The 22543-nt window shown below is 38.0% G+C and overlaps 1 protein-coding gene across 1 annotated transcript in view; it reads right to left on the bottom strand.

Moving 5' to 3' along the window:
• Window positions 1-22543, bottom strand: part of CACNA1C (calcium voltage-gated channel subunit alpha1 C) — an 833272-nt gene that overhangs the window by 264420 nt on the left and 546309 nt on the right. The window contains 1 exon segment of the mRNA XM_043967623.1: window positions 2855-3051. Within this exon segment, the coding sequence (XP_043823558.1) occupies window positions 2855-3051 (197 nt within the window).

Here is a 22543-nt window from a genome sequence, read left to right as displayed (position 1 = left end):
CCAATATAAATATTCTCTGTTTCAATTCACAGCTAGTTTCTTATTTGGAGTTCCCCATCACATTAGCCTCTTTTGACCGAAAACATATCAACTCCTTGAGCTTGAAAGGAAATGCTTGCTCACCAATGAGAGATAGAGGCCACATTCTGAGGTGGCCTGTGGAGTGGAAGTAGTCATATCTCCCCCAGCACACTTTACAGTTGCAGTAGATTAGAGGGGCAGGCGGAGGCAGAGAGAATGAAGGCAGAAAAAAAGAGGGAGTGGAAAGAAGGGGGAAGAAAGAAATCTTCTGTGAGCAGGAGCCATGGGCTGGAGTGTTACCCAGCTCTTCATGAATACCCAAAAAAAGGAGATTAAAATTCTCCTAGGTGAGGTAGGCAGCACATTTATACATGTGCTCTTTTTCTTAAAAAAAAAAAAAGGAAAAAGAAAAAATATATACATATACACACATGTGAAATATCACTATACATTAAAAATATTGACAAAAAAAAAAAACAAGAACAAGTATGTGCATGTGTGCATGTATATACAGAGAGCCTTTGTTGAAAGGTTCCTTGAATAGCCAGAGAGGAATATTCCCTGGGACCCGATTGTTTCTTCACCTCTGAAATGCCTTCCATTTCCATTCTGAGCACTAGAAACTCCAGGGGAGAAAGTACAACACAGCTGCTGAAAATTGGTGGTTGCAGTTGTATGTTTCTTACTATTCCCCACTTTGGGTGTCATTATGACAGTGTCTCTCTATACCACATCTGGCTGGTGGGGTACCAGTGACTTGGGTCAGGGGAAAAGGGAGGCAGTGATGAAAGACCACAATTTATATGGGATGTCACCAAAATAAATTGTACCTACTCTTTCAGTTCCCCTCCCCACCCCCCAATCACCCACTGCCATCCTGCCCTCCACATCCCAATCTGATACTGACAGGAATTGCCATAGCAACCTAAGACATTGGTTTGAAGTTCACATGATAAAGTTCTTATGTGCCGTTCAATAAATCGTGTGTTTTATGACCTACTTACTCATTTGTAGATAGATAATTGTTTTTTACCTGTGCATGACCAAATAAAGGTTCTCCTTTCCTGAAATGGTAGTATTTCCTTGGTAGTATTTTGTGTGATTAACTTGACAGAATAAACTTGCCAAATTGGGAACTGATTTAGCTGCCTTTCAAAGTAATTCAAACAAATGTCTTAGGTGATGGTCTCACAAATATTTTCTGATGAGTTTATTTTTGGCTTAGCTTGTGGAAGGGGTAACTTGGCATTGGTATGACTTTAAATACACTCAAAATTATACCAGTCCTTTGATTAGTTTTGAATGCCCCTAAATGATTCTCTCTACCAGGGAAAGCACTTACCTATGGTTTATGAACTACAACAAATATACAGGGATTTGTGAGTCAGTAGGACTTGGCACTTGCCCCATGAAAGTATTATTCCAATATGGAATTCTCCAGAAAAGATCCTTGAATATTCTTTCTGTGGCAGGAAGACTCTGATGTTTCACTGGTTTCAGTTAAATTGTCTAGCTGCTTTCTTATCCCCCACCCAGTTCATTCTGGTATAAGACCCCTTCTACATATACACTCTATTCATAGCATCTCTACCCTGCTTCCTAAGAAGACTTAGGCAGGTTCCACGATTTCTGACTCTTTTGCAAAATTCTAAAGAAAATGGTGCTTTCAGTGCTGGCACTATATGTTATTGTCCCAGATACTTGGAGGATACCCTATCTAGAAGAAGGAAATACTCAGTTCTCTGGAGTTTTTGCCAAAAATTGGCTTTGCCTTACCAGGATAGAGATACCATTTAGAAGAAAAGTTGCACGAATGTAGATTTATGCTTCTGACTATAGGGGAATGTTTCATGGAGATCTTAAGGCAGATTCCCATAAGGGTCAAACAGATGGCATGCAATATAGCCAGTTTTACTTGTTGGAAAACAAAAGTTAAAGCTCTTAGGGAACTAGGAATTCATTAAACACTGGTGTCAATTCAAAAGATGGCATTTCCAAATATCTGTCATATAAACAGTAGGTTTTAAAAATTTATGTCACCAGTGAAAATTTATACCAATGTAGTAGGCTAATGAATGATTAAAATGTTATGACAACATTAATCCAAGAATTAAAATTCAGCAACATGCTATAGTAGGTGATGATCAGTGGAGCCCGCTGATCTGCTGGACTGGGTTACTTCCCATAGCACTGAACATGGGCTCTGATCCCTTTCTGTGGAACATGGGTTCTGGCCTCTTGCTGAAAGGCATGCACTATGTTAAGAAGACAAAACATCTCCCTATTGATCACCAGTGACAGTGGTTGTAGCAAAGATGATTGGCCATGGAGTGATCAGCCTATTCTGACTCTAGCTAATAGTCATCTTTAATATAACTCCTGTCATGGGTGACCAATCAAGAATTACCACACCAGGCCAACAAGGTATATATTCTTCCACAAAGGGCCAAAGCACATGTCCCACAGAAAGGGAACAGAGCTCATTCCCAGCTCCATGGAAGCTGGACTAGTACATCAGATCCTATGAGAGTGGGAGGGAGGATCCATTAATCACAACTGTTACACTATGCAATGCAATGAAAAGTTCTAGTTTGATGTGGGATCTTTCTTCTTAGAAGACTAGGCCTGATTCCTTTTTATAGGCCTAAGAAAAAGGACACTTATACTTCTGTATTGGGAATTGAGGAAGCGAAAATGGAAAGAATACAAGTGTTACCCAAAGGGGATTTGTTATCACTGTGACCTCTGAGCCAACTATTCAAAAATACCCCAAAGAAAATGTGATCTCTTTTGCTTCCTCTCTCCCACGGATCTCCCATTTCCAGATACATACCCAGTACAGCACATCTGTCCAACCCTCCATTGTAATGCACTGGAACACAGTTAACATGGCGAAGGCGAAATTGTCAAAGTTGGTGATGCCGTGCTTGGGTCCATCCCACCCTGCTTTACATACTGTGCCATTCTGGCACTGCCGTCCATGTCCCGTGTCAAGGGCACAAGGAGAAGGGTCATCTTCTACTGGGGCATCTCAGGTAGCCAGAGGAAATAAAGGAAAGACAAGGACCAAGAAGAGGAAGGAAAAGGAGAGAGAGAGTGAGAAGAGTTAGAAAAAAAATGCAGTTTAAGGTTCATGACTATATAGACAAAATAATAAGACTAAAAACAACATACATGACATTAGTTTTCATCCTGGAGACAGGGTGATTCTGCATACATGTTAAACAACTTGAGTAACTGAGGTTTATCATATGCCAGCACCAATTCAATAAAGTAATCATTTTGGATATTTGCCATACAACTTGGAGACTTTAGATTCAACTACTGATTTAATGTACCTGGATGCTGTGCTGTGTTAACACCACGTTCTTCTGAGCAATAAAAATACAGCAATAACGATGACATTTATATCACCAGGGTGCATAGTACACTGCCAAGTTCCTCCAGCAAGATAATGATGGTGGGGAGAAGGATAATGACTGATGATATTAGTAGACTTCCTTTGAAGAGTTTATTGATGTTTTTCTCTGTACACTCAGTTTTGGAGTCAAGGAGTGTGGTATTTGGAAGCTTCCTCAACATTTTATTATCCAAATAGCTTATCTAAAGATTTAAATGAAAGCTCATGTGTTTCACTTCTCTTTCCATGATTCATGCTATCCCAAATACCTGCTCTAAACATTTGAAAATAATCAGGATTAACTTTTTGTTTTCTAGAACCTATATTCCACATGCATGCTTTCTAGGCAGGCTGTTTCTCTTTCCTGAATATGATTTGTAGAAAATAGCAGCAATTTTGTAGTTTGGCAATGCTTTTCCAGTCACCTGTAAAGTGGTACATTTTTTTATTCCCACAGGGATATTAAAGCATAGAAAGATGAAGAAAATAACTTGGTCAATCAGTGGCACAATCATGATTCCTGACTTTATGTTATGCAAACTGTTGAACTAAACTATAACATTCAGTACTTTGGAAGATACTACCCTCTCTTCATCACAAATCAAATCTAGGATCCTGTAATATCTAAAGGAAATCTATTATCACAAAAAAGGTCCTCTTTCCAGCAATTTATTTGTAAAATAACTTTCCCTCTTAACAAACTCCCACCAGCTAATTTGTGATTGGAAAGTACTCCATGATGCTTAAGGAACAACATTGCTGAAATTCAGGGAGTTTCCCTTGATTTGTTTAAGAAAGAGGGGGAGAGTTGGAATGGTCTAGAAAACCCAGTTTATCCTCTCCATGCTTCCCACATCTGAGGTAATTTGTACTTTTGTCCTAGAGGTGGGTGAAATCAGTATCAGCAACAACAATACTCACAACAATCCCTATGTATAACTTCCATACAAATAATACTTGTAGATTCCTTTGCATGTTTGAAGGAGTTATGTAGCAGCCAATGCTAACACTGTTCTTTCCTACTTATTACTCTGAACTGATGTAAGAGGGAAGAGGAAAGAGAATCTTAGAATCTATGTTGTTCAGTCTTTTTCAGTCATGTCCTACTCTTTGTGACCTCATTTGTGGTTTTTTTGCCAATGATACTGGAGTGTTTTGCCATTTCCTGTTCAATCTCATTTTACAGATGAGAAAACAGGGAAACAGGGTTCAGTAACTTGCTCAGGCTCCCACAGCTAGTGTCTAAAGACAAATTTTAACTTGGAAAGATGAGTTTTCCTGACTTCAGGTCCAGCACTCTATCCATTGCACCACCTAGCTGCCAGCAAGCTATAGGGCAGTGGATAATTAGGGGAAAAAAGCAGGGAAGTTTTATAATATACATCTGCATGTTTGAAACATATGCATCATGGCTGAAGATTAAATTTGGGGCAATATTCATATGTAGAGAACTTTGTTAGGAACTTCATGGATTGAGATCTAGCTTACACATGCATACTATACATAATAATTGCCCCAGCAACACTTATTTGCAATAACCTTATTAGCATATTGCAACCCCCACCACATCACAGAATCCCACACTAAGATAATTTGGCCAATCATACAAGATGCCAAGTTATGAATTTTCCCCCTTGTTCTGCGGGACTAGGTTTTTTGTTGTTTGGTTAACATTATTGATGTTCAACTTGGTAAAACTTGGCAGACCTGTGGTTCTTTCAGCTAATCATTGGTAAACTTAAGCAGAATGCTATGCTTCTATAGTTGTTGTCAGTTAAGTTAAAAAATTCAATGATCTCTATTGAAAGTAACATTATGTGATTCACACACACAAAATTAAGCACATAACTTTTTACTGACAGGTAATAGTGGTAGTTAATAAAAACAAAAACAAAAAAAACTTCAAGCAAATTTTTCCTCACACAAAAAAAATTATTAAAGTCTAAAACAGCGATAACATGATTATAATTATTGACTTTGTTCAGAAGTCTTCTCAATTTCTTCTCTATTTTGGGACAGTTATTTCAACATATTCCTTCTTTCACAAACATCAAAGCAACTCAAATGTCACAGCATTTTTTGTAAATGATGTAACAACCCCTCTGAGCTGACTGGGCAGCAGCTGATGATGGTCTGATCTCTGTAGGCTACTGTACACCCGGGCAGCTGCTGCTGGCCTGGGCCAGTTAGGTCACTTGACTACCTGGCAGCTATTGCCCCTCAACCACCAGAGTCTTCAGTGCAGGTAGCATCTCTTCTAGATAGGTAATTCCCCTGGACTCCCAGCACTTGTTTAGTCCTGGGTAGTTGGAGTCACCACTACCAGTCCCTGATTTGGCTGAGTGTTACACAGCTGTTTTTAGCTGGCCTATTTATCAAAGACAATGACCTTTCCTTATCGCCTTTGAGTCCTTCAGAGACTCAGCTCTGGGGTTTACCTCCAGGCAAGAAATGAGAGAATTCTAGTCTCTCTGGTTCAATAATTCTTCTGGGTTCAGAGTTGGCTTCCCCTCAAGTTCTAGACTCCTTTTACTTATGATGATTATCTCAGGTCAGTTTCTCAGTAGGGACATATGCAAATGAGCTATGTGGTTGAGGACAAAGGTAAAGAAGTTATATGTGCCCTGAGGCAAGTTCCATTGTCTCCTGGCCTTTTGTCTCTAACCCTTTCTAAGGTGTGCTGTTTCCTTCTCATCAAAGGGGCTTTCCCCTTTGATAGCTCAATCTCAGTCTTTTTTCATTTCCTTTCCCAGCTTGGCTGAAGTAAAAATGGGGCACAGCACCTCCTTATGTTGAAATGTTGCTATATATGGGCCTGCAGCTTTAAACTTGAAATTCTTCATTTCAAAGAGGAATATAGGAATAACAATAATCTCCAACCAAGAGAAAAAAATTCAAGAAGAGCCTAAAGCTAGGTGTTCATGCCAGGAAAGAGTATAGAAATATAGATTATTTGTCATAGCTGATATATAGATCCTTCATGGGTTACAAAGCACTATCCCATATACGACTTCATCTGATCTCAGAAAGTAGTGCAAGTATTATTGACTTCATTTTTCATAAGAGGAAACTGAGTCTCAGAGAAAGTAGCCATTAGTTGTTTGTCCTTCATTTTCAAAGAGGACCATTGACATGATGGGGTGATGTCTTGACTTGTGCATGAATTGGATTTAAGTGCAAAACATACTTGGTTAGAGAAATCAAATGACTTGCTCAAGATATATGACTAGTAAGTGACAGAACCAGGACTTATACCCATGTCCTGTGATTCTGAATCTTTCCATTACAGCAGTGGAAAATCCTGAAATAAGTCTTCTGAGAATATAGAATATAGCATATAGAATAAAGTATACTCCATACCTTCCTTCAAAAGGTGGAAGAACAAATTCTATTCTGGGTTTGATTTTAACTAATTCTGAGAAATTGGTTGTTGGGGTGGGTGGGAATGATGAGAAACCTAGGGGAAATATTTATTCTATCCTGGTCTTTGTATTTTTCATTTTTAATATTTTATTTTTTTCACCAGTTACATGTGAAATAATTTTTAACATTCATTGTTGGTTTTTTTAAAGTTTTGAGTTCCAAATTCTTTGCCCCTCTCCCCTCCTTCCCCCATCCCTGAGACAGTAAGTAATTTGATATAGGCTATACAAGTGTAATTGTAAAAATTCACATATTAATCAATTTGTGGGAGAAAAAAACTTGAACAAAACAAAAGAAAGAGGAAAATAATATGCTTAAGTTTTATTCAGATGGCATCAGTTCTTTCTCTGGAAGTGGATAGCATTTTTCATTATGAGTCCTTTGGAATTGTCTTAGTTCATTGTATTACTGAGAATAGCTAAGTCATTCACAGTTGTTCATTGTAAAATATTGCTGTTACTGTTCACAACGTTATCCTGGTTCTGTTCACTTCACTCTGTATCAGCTCATATAAGTCTTTCCAGGACTTTCTGAAATCATCCTGCTTGTCATTTTTTATAGTACAATAATATTCCATTATAATGATATACTACAACTTGTTCAGCCATTCCCCAATTGATGGGCATCTCATTCTGGCCTCTGTGACAGAAGAAGACAAACCACTGAATAGTCTCACAAACACCCTGGATTTTGAGAAAGTAAATTTCAAAAGGTTAAGAGGAAATACAGGTGAGATACTATAGAGAAATGCTATAGGGGAAATCAGGTCAGGAGAGATGAGAGATGCTAAGGAATGAAATTTTGAAGACACAAAGTGAAGTAATTGCAGTGAGGTAGAATAATGGGATTTGTCTGATGAGACTGATATGAAGGGACCTGTAGTGTGGGAGGGCAAGGGAAGAGAACAAGTATGTTTCAGTGCCTATTGTGTGCTAGTCACTGTATGGTATTTCCTATTGTCAATGCTAACCAGATAATCATCCTTGCTGAGCACTATCAGGATTATTTGAAAGATCATGGAAAATGGGTACACAAGATTTAGTGTAAATATTGCCCTGATTAGAGAGAGAGAGAGAGAGAGAGAGAGAGAGAGAGAAGAGAGAACAGAGTCTGTAAACTATAGACCACTGAGCTTGCCTTTAATTCCTGGAAAAATTCTCAAATGGATCATTAAAAGAAGGTAGACAAATATCTAAAAAGGAAGTAGTGATTTGAGAGCCAGCATGGTTTCACCAAAAACAAGTCATGTCAGACTAACCTCATTAATTTTTTTTTAAACAAGATTAATGAACTACTAGATAAATAGAAAGTGGAGGATAAAGTTTACCTATGTCATATGTTGTTTGTCCTTCATTTGTGAAAAGGACTAATGACATCACAGGGTTATGTCTTGAGTTGCCCTGAGTTGGATTTAAGTGAGGCAGAGTTGCATGAAGTCTTCAGCCTCACCCTCTCTCTAAAGTCATCCAAGTCCAGTGGAAAAATAAAATTCAAGATGATTGGAGATTGCCTGGAATGCAGTCGATGACCTTGGTGTCTACCATGTTTGACCAAGCTCTAAGGGCTCCACAGTGCCTGCTTCACCTGCCTTCTTGGCCATTGGAACAAATTATTCTCATTCACCCATTCTGCTAGGGGAAGTCTTCATGTGTTTGAGGGTAGACATTTCCCTAACTCACTGACAGGTTTGGCCTGTCAGATACCATTGATCTTTTTTGCCTCAATGGTTTTACTGGGATGTGGCCACTGCACATGCTGCAGCTTCTTGGAGACACAGGAGTGATTTGGGTGAAGGTGGATAGCATAAGTGGATGAGCAGCCCTGAATAGGGCTAGGCAAGCCCTCACACCAGAGGTTGCCAGTCCTCCCCAGACACCTGTACATCTATGAAAGGTTTGCTGACTCTTTAAGACAAATGCACCATTTCATAATGAAAGAGACAGAAAAAAATTTTTTTCACAAAGGAAGAGATTTCCATTGTCAAAGGATGCAAGATATTGCTGTTGTTACAGATAAACATTTTGATATCTAATAGGAGTAGAAAAAGAACTTTGTTTTAATGTTGTTGTTCAGTCATCAATTGTGTTTGACACTTTATGACCCCATTTGGGGTTTTCTTGGCAAAGATACTGGAGTGGCTTGCCATTTCCTTCTCATGCTCATTTTACAGATGAGAAAACTGAGGTCAACAGGGTTAAGTGACTTGCCCAGGGTCACACAGCTATTAAGTGTCTGATGCTGGATCTGAACTCAGGTCTTCCTGACTCAAAGAAGACCAATGAGATCATGACGATGTTAAGCCATTAGGAAATAGAAAGCTTTCCTTGAGTGATTCCTGATTGGTAGGAGAGAGAATTGACTTAATTGGCAAGAACTCCAATGAGTTGGAGAAAGGTAAAGCTTTTCATATAGGTCTATTGCCCTCTGCTGCCACCTCTGGCTTGAGAAGGAAAAGTAGAGAGGGCTTTACTGCCACTTAGGTAGATGTGAGTCATGTTGCTGCAACCTCCGTTCTTATTGGACAATGCAACATCTGGATGAGTCAAAAACTGGCTGGTCAGCTTGCTCTGTGTAGGCCAGAGATGGGCCAGTTTGATGAGTTTTGCAGTACTCTAACTTAAAGAGAACAGCTATTCACATTAAGAGCTTATACTTTCTAAAATGATGTTTTAAAGGGGATGAATGTTCAAACAGAGGAGTAAAGAGAATTTTCCCAGTTGGAAAGGTGAGGATCTTCCATCAAGCAGTGAATAGAGAAGCACTTTAATGAAGTGAAGTGAACACTTGTGTGCTAACTCTTCACCATAGCTGTTGAGTGAATTGTTGAGTCATAACTAGCTTTATATGTATATTGTGATATATTTTATTATGTATATGTTTGCTTTAAAATATTGATTATCTTTATTATTATTATCCCTTTTACTTTATTGTTAAGGAAATGGTTTTATTTAAGATCTAAAAGTGTTTTTATTGCGAATGACTGGCTGTACAAACAAACATTGGATGGGTATGGGGTTCAAGAATTAGAGTGGTAAGTATGGGAAGTATTTTTCCTCTCATCAGGGTTACCCCTCAGAACTGAGAGCTTGAATGTATAACCATATGATGGAGGTCTGTCTCTGGGAACTTAGTGGACATGCTAGTATGAGAGCAGGTTGGAGTAAGTGAGCCAAAGCCAGGGAGGGTTTTTGTCTTGGGAGAGGGTTAGCCAAAAATGAAGGGTGTAATGAGGATGAGAATATGTGGGGCTATCACAAATATGTGGGGATATCACAAAGAAAGGAACATGGGAAAAAAAGTCATTTCATTAATAAGTGAGGAAGAGATGATATCCATAAAGATTATCTGGCGGCTCAAGTGTTGCTCTGCTATTTTAAATCTGTCTCAAGCAACAATAAAAAAAGCTTTGGGAACAATTAAGAAGCAATGAATATCTTGTAAAAATAGGTATCTATAAAAAGCACTAAAGAGAACACTTGAAAAATGTGAACGCACAAATCAGCAGGTCCCAGCAACAGCTACCACTGGGTATAGAGAGATTAATTTTTAAAATGAAGTGAAGTTTTTGGCCCCCAAGAAGTATACATCCCACAGATGAAAGTAAGGGCATGGGTGGGGGCTGGATGGATAGTGGTAGAAGACATAAAAACACACACATACATAGTTCTCGAGTCTGAGAACAGAAAAGGACAGTACCAGCACCATACCCCTGTTTAGTCTCCTGGAAAGTACAACTTAAATTCCAAATAAGACTAAAATAATGAAAGCAAATACCAAGAAAAGATTTTTTAATGTAGTTAATATCAACGGAAAAATGGAATTCTAAGAGAAAGCAATTTGGATTTTACCAAGAAGAAGTAAGAATGGACAAACCCAACTCCCTTTTCAGGCCATCGATCTGAGAAAGGAATGGAATGAAGGTGATTCATTTCTGGGTTCTTGCAAACCACTTGTTTATAATCTTACTTTTTTTTTTTTTTGGTGAGGCAATTGGGGTTAAGTGACTTGCCCAGGGTCACACAGCTAGTAAGTGTCAAGTGTCTGAGGCTGGATTTGAACTCACGTCCTCCTGAATCCAGGGCTGGTGCTCTATCCACTGCACCACCTAGCTGCCCCCTCCTTGTTTATAATCTTAAGGAGACTTCCAAAATCTATGCAAAATTGATACAGAGCACCAAAAAATGATGGGAAAATAACTTAAGTGCCATCAACAATAGGTACCAGCATATAGTGATATATTTCTTGGAGAATGGAAGAGGCATCTTTAAGTTGCCTTAGAGATGAAGATGAAGGAGGAATTTGTACTTCACTTCTCATTTTCACTCGTGACTAGGGGAGAAACAATAGATGACTGCAAAAGTGTTTGTCTTTCAAATCCCATGAATTTCTTTATAACCCCAGAAGACAATTGAAAACTTCTATGTCTAAAACTCATCAACGTGTAAAATTCACAGTCTATATAATGCTCTTGAGGAGTTGGAAGAAGGATTTGGGGTAACTTCCATCCATCAATTGTGTAATCTTTTTTTGTCTCAATTTCCTCACCTGTAAAGTGATTTCTCAGTTCCCATCCAGCTAATTTTTCAATTTTATTCTGTTCTTTCGATCTTATACACAGGTATTAGTCACAATATTTGGAACTTTCATTCCATACATAAAATGTCCTGCCATAATTATGGTATATTCAAGCTACAATCCAACATCAAAAATTCTAGTACAAAGGGAGATATTTCCCTTAAGATTTTGCCTTTTCATGTGAAGGAGTTTGGAGTTGAATTGTCTATTCAAGCAAAGAGTGGGTAGGTGGAGTCCACATCACCGTCATGAGAAGTGCAAAGTGTTTCAATGGGGGTGGCCACCTCCTGTACCTGAGACACATACAAATTCTCCAAATCCTCAAACTCACATTGTCTGTGATTCTAAGGACTGCAGATTTTTGGTTGTGTACTCCTCTACTGTGCTAAACGTGTCCAGGCTTTTCTAATGTCTTTTCACTAGGATGATTTAGCAGCATAGTGCTTTGTTGGAAAACTAGGCATCAGATCATCAGACCAGCGTCATGTGGCAGGGTGGGAAGCTTGCAGACAAATGACGACCCACATTCAAAGCTCTGGAGAGACAGAGGCTCTTTGAAGGAAAAGGTTAAAAACCTACAGCAAGCCTCATCATTAAAATGAGAGTTAGATTGGATTTTCTCTAAATGTTCTTCAGGCTCTAACATTTTTGAGATCTTTGATCTATTCTAATCTGCTGAACTTTTTTGGTTTGGAGTAGGCAATATGTAGGATACTCCTCAGCTCTATTCACTATTAGGAAATGTGATCCTACATATTATGTGTGATATCCTAAGTGTGATAGAGACAAATGGTGTAACTTAATTCCTGATGGATCTCATGGAAGAAATACCTTGGGTTGATTATTTGAAAAAAACTTCTAGGGGGCAGCTAGGTGGCACAGTGGATAAAGCACTAGCCCTGGATTCAGGAGGACCTGAGTTCAAATCTGACCTCAGACATTTGACACTTATTAGCTGTGTGACCTTGGGCAAGTCACTTAACCCTCATTGTCTCACAAAAAAAAACAAACAACAAAAACACAAAACAAACAAAAAACTCTAAAGAGATTCTCCTTTCTATAAGACACTCACTTGAGCTGGCTTCCCATTAATGGTGAAGGGGTGAGAGGAACCATTCACATTCTCAACTCTTTTGTTAGTGGTATGTGTTTTTTGCAAAACAGATAATGGGGACAGTGGTGGGGGTTGAAGTGCCTGTCAAAATTGTAGTCTTTGCTTCTAGATCAGAGAAACTGCATTTTCCATAGCATAAGACCATAGGCAAGTCCTTTATTTGGTGGTAAGAGAGATGTCATCATCTACCACTGAACTATTAAGGTTTTAGAGAATAAACTATGTGCCTGCTAAATAGATCTTTGTACAGACTCAGACAAATTAGCATAGACCTATAGGTTTAGATATAGATCATCAAGCTATAAGCAAGTAAGAATTTGACCATTGTAACGATTGGAATAACGCCACCTGCTGGATACTTACTGTAGAAGAGTTCTGCCCATGAAGGGAAGGTCTTTGAGGGCAAGACCAGGAGTCAGGAAGTGACGCGGACTAGTGGGAGGAGGAAGGAAGAGACTGGCGCTCAGTCTCGCTCTCTTTTCCTCTGGACTCTGGTGGAGAAGGGAGCTAGAAATGTGCTCTCCCTTTAATAGATAGAAATCTAGGCCTTTTTCTCTCTCTTTACCAAATTCTTATTCTCCTTAATAAATGCTTAAAAGTCTAACTCTTGCTAAAGCTTATAATTTATTGGCGACCACTCATTAGATATTTTAGACAGTTTAGCTAGAATTTTAACCCTTAACAGATGGCTGACCACGAAGAGGAAAGCTAAACTTCAGTCTTCTGATCTTCTGGTTGGGTAAGAAATTTCCCCTCCCTCTCCCTTTAACTGCTAAGTACTAGCGTACTGGCTGTGTTTTCCTTTAAATTTTTTCGAATGGACCTTTTAAACTCCCTAATTACCCTATTTTTGATTTTAGTCTGTTTAACCAGACAAATGGGGGATAAGATCATGTTAATGCTTTGTTTTTGTGGATTTTCTATTTTTCTTTTTATTTTTGTTAAAAGAGCCAGCAACTTACTCACACAAGGAAATATCACTCCCTCTCCCAACCATGCTTTTTCAGAGAAACCTGAAGAGATTCCTGCAGCTTTTCCCAATTCTAACACTAATTGTTGCTCTAATTTTGCATGCCTGGAGGCAATGACCCACCCTCTAGAAGTTTTTAATCCCCTAGCACCTGGAGGCAAAGTGGGGGAAGAGGAATCCAGGCCTGAGTTCAAAATCAAGTCTGATTCAAATTGTGCTGGTCCCTACCCTCCTCTCCAGACCCCACCCTCTACTCCCCCCATGGCCAAGCCCATTGCTTCCCCTGCCCGGGAAGTCCAAAGATCTAATGCGCATGCTCAACTTTCTCTAACTACATTTGCAGCTTCAGGCTCAGCCCTTCCCCAGCCTGGCTGTGCTTCTGAGACAACCTTAGAAAACCCTTTAAATTCCAGATATGCTCGTTTTGTTCATAATTTTGCTAACCTGCTTTTGTCTTTAATTAGTAATCTTATAAAGCATTTGTATGGTGAAAAGACTGACAGACAATATAGAGGGGTTAAAGAAGAAAAACTTAAGCTGAATAAGAATGACAATCATCACCATAGTTCAAGACTCCGCTTCTTTTGCCATGGAAGTATATATATTTTACAGAAATGTAGAAGTAAGAAGCAAGGTATTGATATGAGTATTGGGGATTTTAGATATCGGAATCAAAAGTGTTCTGAATTCACTCAGAGTGATAGTATCAGTTCAGAGGTTACATAGGATTTCTATGCTATTACATCTACATTTTGAAATTAATGGTATGGGTTTATTTTCATAGAGATTTTCATGCTTTTGAGATTGTGTCTTATACTTAGTTTTTAAAACAAGGAGAATATTTGTAAAAACTTTTTAGTCATGTGATCAAGTTTATATTTTATAATACTCTTATTAATATTAAGTTCATTCTCATTTAGATTTCCTTAGTTTGAATTTCACTGTCTTTTATTGTTCCATGTGTATTTTCTTCTATTCATTTATCTAATTTTAAAAAATTGCAAGATGGTTTTGATTTCATAATACAGTGTTAATTCTAGGAGTATCATGCTCCCATATTCTGAGTTGTTTGTTTTTGTTATTTTTTCTCAACTGATTATTTGATCAAACTCTTTAAAGCATTTCCTTGGCAAATTGGTTGCCATGGCAAGTGTAAATTGATTCTAGAAGTATTATTTTTGATAAGCATATTCCAAAAAAAAAAAAGAGGGGAACATTTGTAAAAGTTTTCTTTTTTTCAAAAAAAAAAAGTTTTCTTTGAGATTCTGTTGTGCTTTAACTTATATTTAAATATGTTCAGATTTTTCACAAAAGTAATTGTATACTAAGTAAAAAAGGTATTATTTGAAATTGTTGCATAATTATATATTATATTCTGAGTCAAGATGTATTCACATTTTTTGCAATCATTTATTATCCTCAATTTTTAAATCCATATGAGACTTGGATTATGGGAACTTATCATTTAAGACACTAATTGCCTTTATTCTGAGTTATCAGATGCCAGTTGGCCAAGATGCCATTCAATCACAAGAGGAATACATGCAAGAGCAGACACTGAACTGTCACATGAGGGGAGACATGCATGAAGTCAAGGTATGGCCGAGGGAACGGCTTTTGACTAATGTTGAGGTTGGATTCTCTTGGTTTAATATTTTATTTTATTTTTCCCCACAATATTGTACAGATGGCTGGAAGTATTCATCCCACCCATCTCACTTCTACACCTGGCTTCTATGCTCCCTCCTATATGCCTGATGCCATGGACATCTCAAATCCCATGCATCTGATTAAGTCTGACTCAGTTTCCTCCAATATGTTCAGTGGCATGGACATATATTCCATCCACCTATTTTAAGCCTGGTATACTGCATGGGCAGTATATATTGCTCAAGTGTGGGAATGCTCATATCCCATCATTTCTCTGTTCTTTTATGGTAACCCCCATAATTATCTCAGGTGTCATGATAAATACAGTGTTGAATTTGGCCTTGACACCTGTTACCAATTATATTAGATTTTTAAATTTCTCATAATGGCATGAGGATAATTAGGCAGATGATGCAAAAAATGATGAAACAAAGATAAAAATTATTTTAAAAAATTAATATCACAGCAATTGTCTTCTCAATTACCCTCCATAAGGGGGGACTATAGTAATATTATAATTTTAAAGAATGTTTCAATTTTTGTTTTATTATATGTTTCATGTGTAACAACTAAGATTCTGAATTCCCTTAGACATGTTTTTGAGAACTTTCATTGTTTGATTTGATTATTGACAAAGCTATTTTAAAGTTGTGTTAAGCTCAATTTTGTAGGAAATTTTCCTGGCTGATTACCAGCATCCACACATCAACCCCTGAAAAGACTTCCATCCCATGACTACACCTAGAGGACATCTAAGAAAAGACTTTCAGAGACTTTAAATGAACAGTTTTGATTTGTTGTTTTTGTTGTTTTTTTCTCTTTCTGTTATAATATACACCATCTGTAACATGTATTCTCTGCAGAGGCCCTCCCTTTGCAAGACTAATGTCAAAGCGTCGGTTCATGAGGACAAAAAAAAAAAATCACCCCTCTGGACAAAACTTTCCTCTCTTCCTTTTCTATATTGTCGTTCACATATTATTAGTTAGCAATAGTTATTATATTGTTTTTACTGTTCCGTCAAGGAAACATTTTGTTTCTTGAGGAACAACAGGGGGGACTGTAACGATTGGAATAACGCCACCTGCTGGATACTTACTGTAGAAGAGTTCTGCCCATGAAGGGAAGGTCTTTGAGGGCAAGACCAGGAGTCAGGAAGTGACGCGGACTAGTGGGAGGAGGAAGGAAGAGACTGGCGCTCAGTCTCGCTCTCTTTTCCTCTGGACTCTGGTGGAGAAGGGAGCTAGAAATGTGCTCTCCCTTTAATAGATAGAAATCTAGGCCTTTTTCTCTCTCTTTACCAAATTCTTATTCTCCTTAATAAATGCTTAAAAGTCTAACTCTTGCTAAAGCTTATAATTTATTGGCGACCACTCATTAGATATTTTAGACAGTTTAGCTAGAATTTTAGCCCTTAACACCATGAATGGAAAATAAGGGCCATGGTGTTGGTCTGGTAATTCCTTAGACTAGGCTGCCAACCTTAAGCAAGGAAAGAACTGTTTTATCTAAAAAAGAGGAATACATGGAGGTAAGAAGGAAATCTATTATTAAGAATGGTAATCCAATGCCCACCAATTAGGGAATGGCTGAACGAGTTGTGGTATATGATTATGTTTATACTGTTATGTTATAAGAAATCACAAAAGGCATGGTTTCAGAAAAACATGGGAAGACTTATATGAACTAATGCAAAGTGAAGTGAGCAGAACCAAGAGAACACTTTATATAGTGACAGCAACATTGTAGTGATAATCAACTGCAAAGGACTTAGCTGGTCTAATCAATACAACAACCCAAGACAATTCTGAAAGACTCATGAAGAAAAGTGCTATCTATGTCCAGACAGACAAGTGATGAACTCTGAGTACAGATTGAAGCATATCTTTTTCAATTACTTTATTTTCCTCGCAACATGACTAATAGGGAAATGTTTTTCATAATCTCACATGTATAACTGATATATTGTTTGCCTTCTCAATTGGTGGCAGAGTGGCTGGAGGAAGGAAAAGAATTTGAAACTCCAATTTAAAAAAATGAATGTTAAAATAAAGTTTTGTTTTGTTTTTTAAAGAAATGGTCAGGACAGCTAGGTGGTACAGTGGATAAAGCACTGGCCATGGAGCCTGGAGGACCTGAGTTTAAATCTGTCCCCAGACACTTGCTAGCTGAGTGATCCTGGATGAGTCACTTAACCTTGTTTGTTTCCATTCCTTATCTATAAAAATGAGCTGAAGAAGGAAATGGCAAACTACTTCAACATCTTTGCCAAGAAAACTCCAAATAGGGTCACAAAGAGTTGGACATGACTGGAAAAAAATATGAACAATAAATCAGTCTACCTACTCCCCTAGATTTCTCCATCATGTCTTAGAAGAAAACTCTTTATCTTGGAAGATCACTTCAACCCTGCAAAGTGCTCTCTGCCCTTTTGAACCCACCCTATGATTGAAGAGTGGTAGACTCTTCCCACCTCTATTTAAGAAGGGTGCCCAGACTAGTCATTTCTTCATTTTCCAACAGGCTGCAATCCTCTAGATTTTTCCATCCTTCTAACTCTCCTACACCTTGTCCCCTCCTGCTTTTCAGCTTCATTTTATGCATTATCTTCCCTTTAGAAAGTAAGTTCATTGAGGGCAGGGACTGTCTTTCTTTTGGCTATTTGTTTCTATTTGTTATTCTATTTCTATTTGCTATTCTTAGCATTTAGCACAATGCCTAGTATGTAGTAAGCACTTAATAAATGCTTGTTAACTAACATGATCTATCTCTTCTCTGGGATACTCTCTTGGGCCTCAACCTGTCTGACAGTTCTCAGTTTCCTTTGTTGCATTTTTCTTCATGTTTATTAACCCTTGCTGGGGTTAGTTCCCCCAAGGAAATGTCCTGGGCCCTCTTCTCTGCCTATTCTATCTTACTTGCTGACCTGATTAGCTCTTGTGGATTCAATTATCATCTCTAGCCAGATGATTCTCAGATATATTTATCCAGCCCTAACCTCTTTCCTGATCTCTATAATTTAATGACATGAGCCTTCTGGTTGCTCCTCTCACAGGACACTTCTCCCACTTCTCTCTGCTTTTGCACCAGCTATCCCCTATGTCTGTAAAACTGTCTGTCCTCACCTCCACCTCTTGGCTTCCCTCACTTCCTTCAAAACTCAGCTCTACTCCCACCATCTGAAACAGGCCTTTCCTGGTTCCCCTACTGGTATCTTTCCTCTAAGATCACCTCTTATTTATCCCGTATGTATTTTGCTTCTACATAGCTGTTTGCAGGTTTTCTCCTCCATTAGAATGTGAACTCCTTGAGAACAAGGATTGTGGATTTCTTTTTTATTTTTTAACTTCAGCATTTATACACATTGTAAGCTCTTTTTTTTCCAGGGCAATGAGGGCTAAGTGACTTGCCCAGGGTCACACAGCTAGTAAATGTCAAGTGTCTGAGGCCATATTTGAACTCAGGTCCTCCTGAATCCAGGGCCAGTGCTTTATCCACTGCACCACCTTGCTGCCCCTCACATTGTAAACTCTTAATAAATTCTTGTTAATTGGCTGTTCAGAAGATTATTATATAGATGAATAAAATAACTGCTTTTTCTAGCTAAATAAATGTAGTTGTAAGTCAGCTTATTCTGAAAGCGTCCTTAGTACATGTCCAGTAGAAAACAGGACAAAAGGACTGATATGTACTGAATCCAGTCCCCATTTGATTTGGATTTCTTTTGCTAGGTCTCTATATTTTGAAAGCATTTCATTCCATGAAGCTTGGAAATTTTGAATATTTAATATGGTAACATTTATTTAAATTCATTAAATTTAATTTATTTAAACATTCTTAAGTTTTTATGAATCAAAGTACGTCTTAGAGATTATAAGCAACAGTACAATATGTGATCATGGTTTGGTTCCAGTACCATTTATTGGTTGAGGTGTATTTCGTGGACTGTGGTTTGGGGAATTTTGCCTGCCTGACCATGAAAGATGGTAAGTTTCTGATGTATAATTTTAGTCATGTCTTTCTAGCTATTTGGTAGGTGTTAAATTTTTATAGCCCGCAATGGTGTGTTACATAACTTCTATCATTTTCTTAGATGATCTACATTGATCATTACAATTGGAATCTTTAATTACCCATCTCTAATTTCTGGTGGCAAAAAAGTCCGGTCTTCAATTGCCTTCATAGATGCCACTTTTTTGACGAACAAATCTAGATTATGATTGTCATTATTGTCATTATGGCACAAAGTGAATTGAGACCCTGGAAATGAGTTTGTTAATCTATTTTGTGCAGTTAGCCCATCCAGATTATTTGAACCAACTAGTCCACTCTGGACTGATTCTGAATGATCCTATCCTTTCATAGAGTAACAGCAAAAGCTTGAAGAGGCCAAATAGATGATGTAATCTAACATCTTTGTTTTTAAGGAGAAGGGAAATGAGGCTCATAGAAGTGATTTGTGTAAATAATGTCACTGACTTCCAAAATACAAAGGCTAAATGGAACTGACCCCTTGGGATAGCATGAGGAAAATGTAGTTTTAAGTGGATAGGTACAAGGAAACATGGCTTATTGGATAAAATTCTGGACTTGTAAACAGAAATTCAAATTCTACCTCTGATACCAGCTGTATGGTCATGCATGTCTTTTAAAATCTTTGAAGCTCAGATAATTCTTTGAGTTCTTGTTGTTCAGTTGTTTCAGTCACGTCTGACTCTTCCTGACCCCATTTGGGGTTTTCTTGGCAAAGATACTGCCATTTCCTTCTCCAGCTCATTTTATAGATAAGGAAACTGAGGCAAACAGGGTTAAGTGACTTGCTCAGGGTCACACAGCTAGTAAGTATCTAAGGCCAGATTTAAACTTGGGAAGAGGAGTCATCCTGACTCCAACTCTGTCACTCAATCCACTGTGTAATCTGCACTGACAGAAGGGGTTCCCATACTAATGTACTCACAGGTAACTGATGTAAATGGAAAGAAATGGGGCTTCATTTTAACTTCAGATAGAAAAATCCCACTAAGAGAAGATCATATATGACCAAAGAGCCAAAGTTCAGTAATACAAATAATTTGAGCTCTTCCCAGCATACTGTTTAAAATCTTTCTTAAATTCTGTTTAAATAAAGTTTTTTTAAGTTATGTTTTAGCATCAGCTGTTAATTTTGTAACCCCAAAGTTTTTTAGAAAGCCTTGTATAGATAATTTTGTGTATCAGTGTGGAAGTGCAACTAAGGAAAGTGTTTAATGAGTAAGCTATTCAAGCAGTAATGATTATGAGGGAAGAAGCAAAAGTGAAGTCTCCTGAACAGGAAAAAGAAAAGGCAGAAGAGGCAGGTGAAGAGGAGCCTTATTCTGGCTGTGAAAGGGACAGTAATGAGAACTTGTTTTGCTAGCAAGGGGCTGTACTACGTGTTTTTGAGATTTCTTTTTGCTTCTGCTCATCTACAGAGCAGTAGAAAAAGCCTGAAAAAATGATCCTTGTTAGCTGATAGGATTAGAACGGGAAGGGACTTTTGGAGATCATCTAGTTCTATCCCTTCAGACAAAAAGGGTAAATGAAATCTCAAGGCTTTTTAAAGAGGGAAGTTGTTGTTAGATCAGAAAAGCCACCTGCAAAAGATTTTGGTGTTGAACTATATCACCACCCCCAAATGCCAATGTTGTATACATGCCCTGGGAACATTTTGACTCTTAAATTATAAAGTGTTCTACTCTTATCTGGGTAAACCCAGCATTTGATGAAGCAGTGATGACGAAAGTGAAAGATGAGTGAATAATAACTTGCTATGTGACTATGGGCAAGTAAGGCACTTAACCGCTCTAGATGGGCAAGATGAAATCTAAGGTTACTTTTAGTTCTAAAATTCTTGAATTCTATAATTATCTTAAGCTCAATAAGGGGTTTGTTTGTTTGTTTGCCTAGTTCATAGTATTCCCTTTGTAAGGGGTGGGGGATGTAGAGGGGAGAGTGATTTAATTCCTGCAAGGAAGAGTCTAAGGAGCCTGCTTCTAGAAAGATGTGATAATATGGAAAGAAGACCCCTTCTCCCTAATTTGGAAGACATGCAGACATTCTGTAACTGCCTGTTTGGCTGACTGTGTGATAAAGAGATAAAACTATTGATGAACTGGTTCCAGGCAAAGCAAGAAGCTTGATATTTATTTTTCTCCCTAGTGGTGCTTGAGGAGAGAGTTACCCTATAAAATTTTGGATGGGGAGAGGCACTGGACCTTTCCCATCAGAGGCCAACATGTGGCCCATGAGTTTGGACTCTGTTCTTTGTGTTTGCTCGTTTCTGTTTTAGGTGAAGGAGACTGAGGATGGCTACATCCTCATACAAAGTTGTAGGAGCTTCAAAAGTGTGGAAGATCAAGCCAGCAGAAGTCCAGAGCTAGAGTTCATGTTGGGATTTGCTGAAAGCCAGAAGGTGAGGAGGAAAGTTCTGAGAAACTTACTTAACCTAGTGCAGCAGAAATGCAGATTCATCTTCCCACTGGCCAGAGCACATTTGGAAGTAAAGTTGGTGAGCAAATACTTTGTAGAATCTACAGTAAATCTGAACCCAATCTCCCTAGGGATCAAGGTAGTATAGGGCAGAGTGTAATCCCAAGTGTTGGGGGAAAATGTTTATACTTTTATTCTTGCTATATATTTAAAGGAACTATCTTGTAAAAACTAATTGATGATAATTGGTTAAATGGAACTGGGGCACCATTCACAGGTGGTAAAGGATGAAGGATACAAGAATGGGGGCTCAAGCCAATAGCATTTGAGAAAGACATTTGGAATCCTCAGAGGGTAACCCTAAAACCCTTTGAGGAGTGAGTTGAAAGAATCTCTACAACTTAGTAAAAGCCTGTTGATCAATTGATATAATTGTATTTAGGAACAATGATTTCTTTTATATTTCTTTAAATCTTATTCTAATTACACATTTTGTTTAAACATAATGTTTGATTAACAATACAGGCTAATTTTTTTTTCTTGCTGTTAATCTCTTTTTCTCAGGTTACCATCCATCCCTATGGGAAGCCTAACTGAATTACAAGCTCATAACCCAGGCACCTTGATTTATATCGGGGAAACGTGTCCTAGTTGCAAGCCTTTGGAAAGAATAAATAGCCTCTCAAGTACTAGCCTGTGAATCTAACTTTATAAAGTGAACCTCAATCACAAAGCATGATATGTCCCTTGTTACAAGGAAAAACAATTAAGGGATAATGAATATGGAAACTGTATCTAATAATGTATATAATTTGTCCCTGTAGTTCCCCATCTTTCTGCCATGAGAGGTACTCTTTTCTGGGCCATTATTAATTTTCCCATTACCCAAAATTCAACTTATTTTTTGTTTTTTATTTTTTGCCCAGGGTCACACAGCTAGTAA

The sequence above is a fragment of the Dromiciops gliroides genome, chromosome 5, assembly GCF_019393635.1.
Source record: "Dromiciops gliroides isolate mDroGli1 chromosome 5, mDroGli1.pri, whole genome shotgun sequence".
NCBI lineage: Eukaryota > Metazoa > Chordata > Mammalia > Microbiotheria > Microbiotheriidae > Dromiciops > Dromiciops gliroides.
Note: the sequence above shows the minus strand (reverse complement) of the source record. Positions and strands in the feature narration are given on the sequence as shown.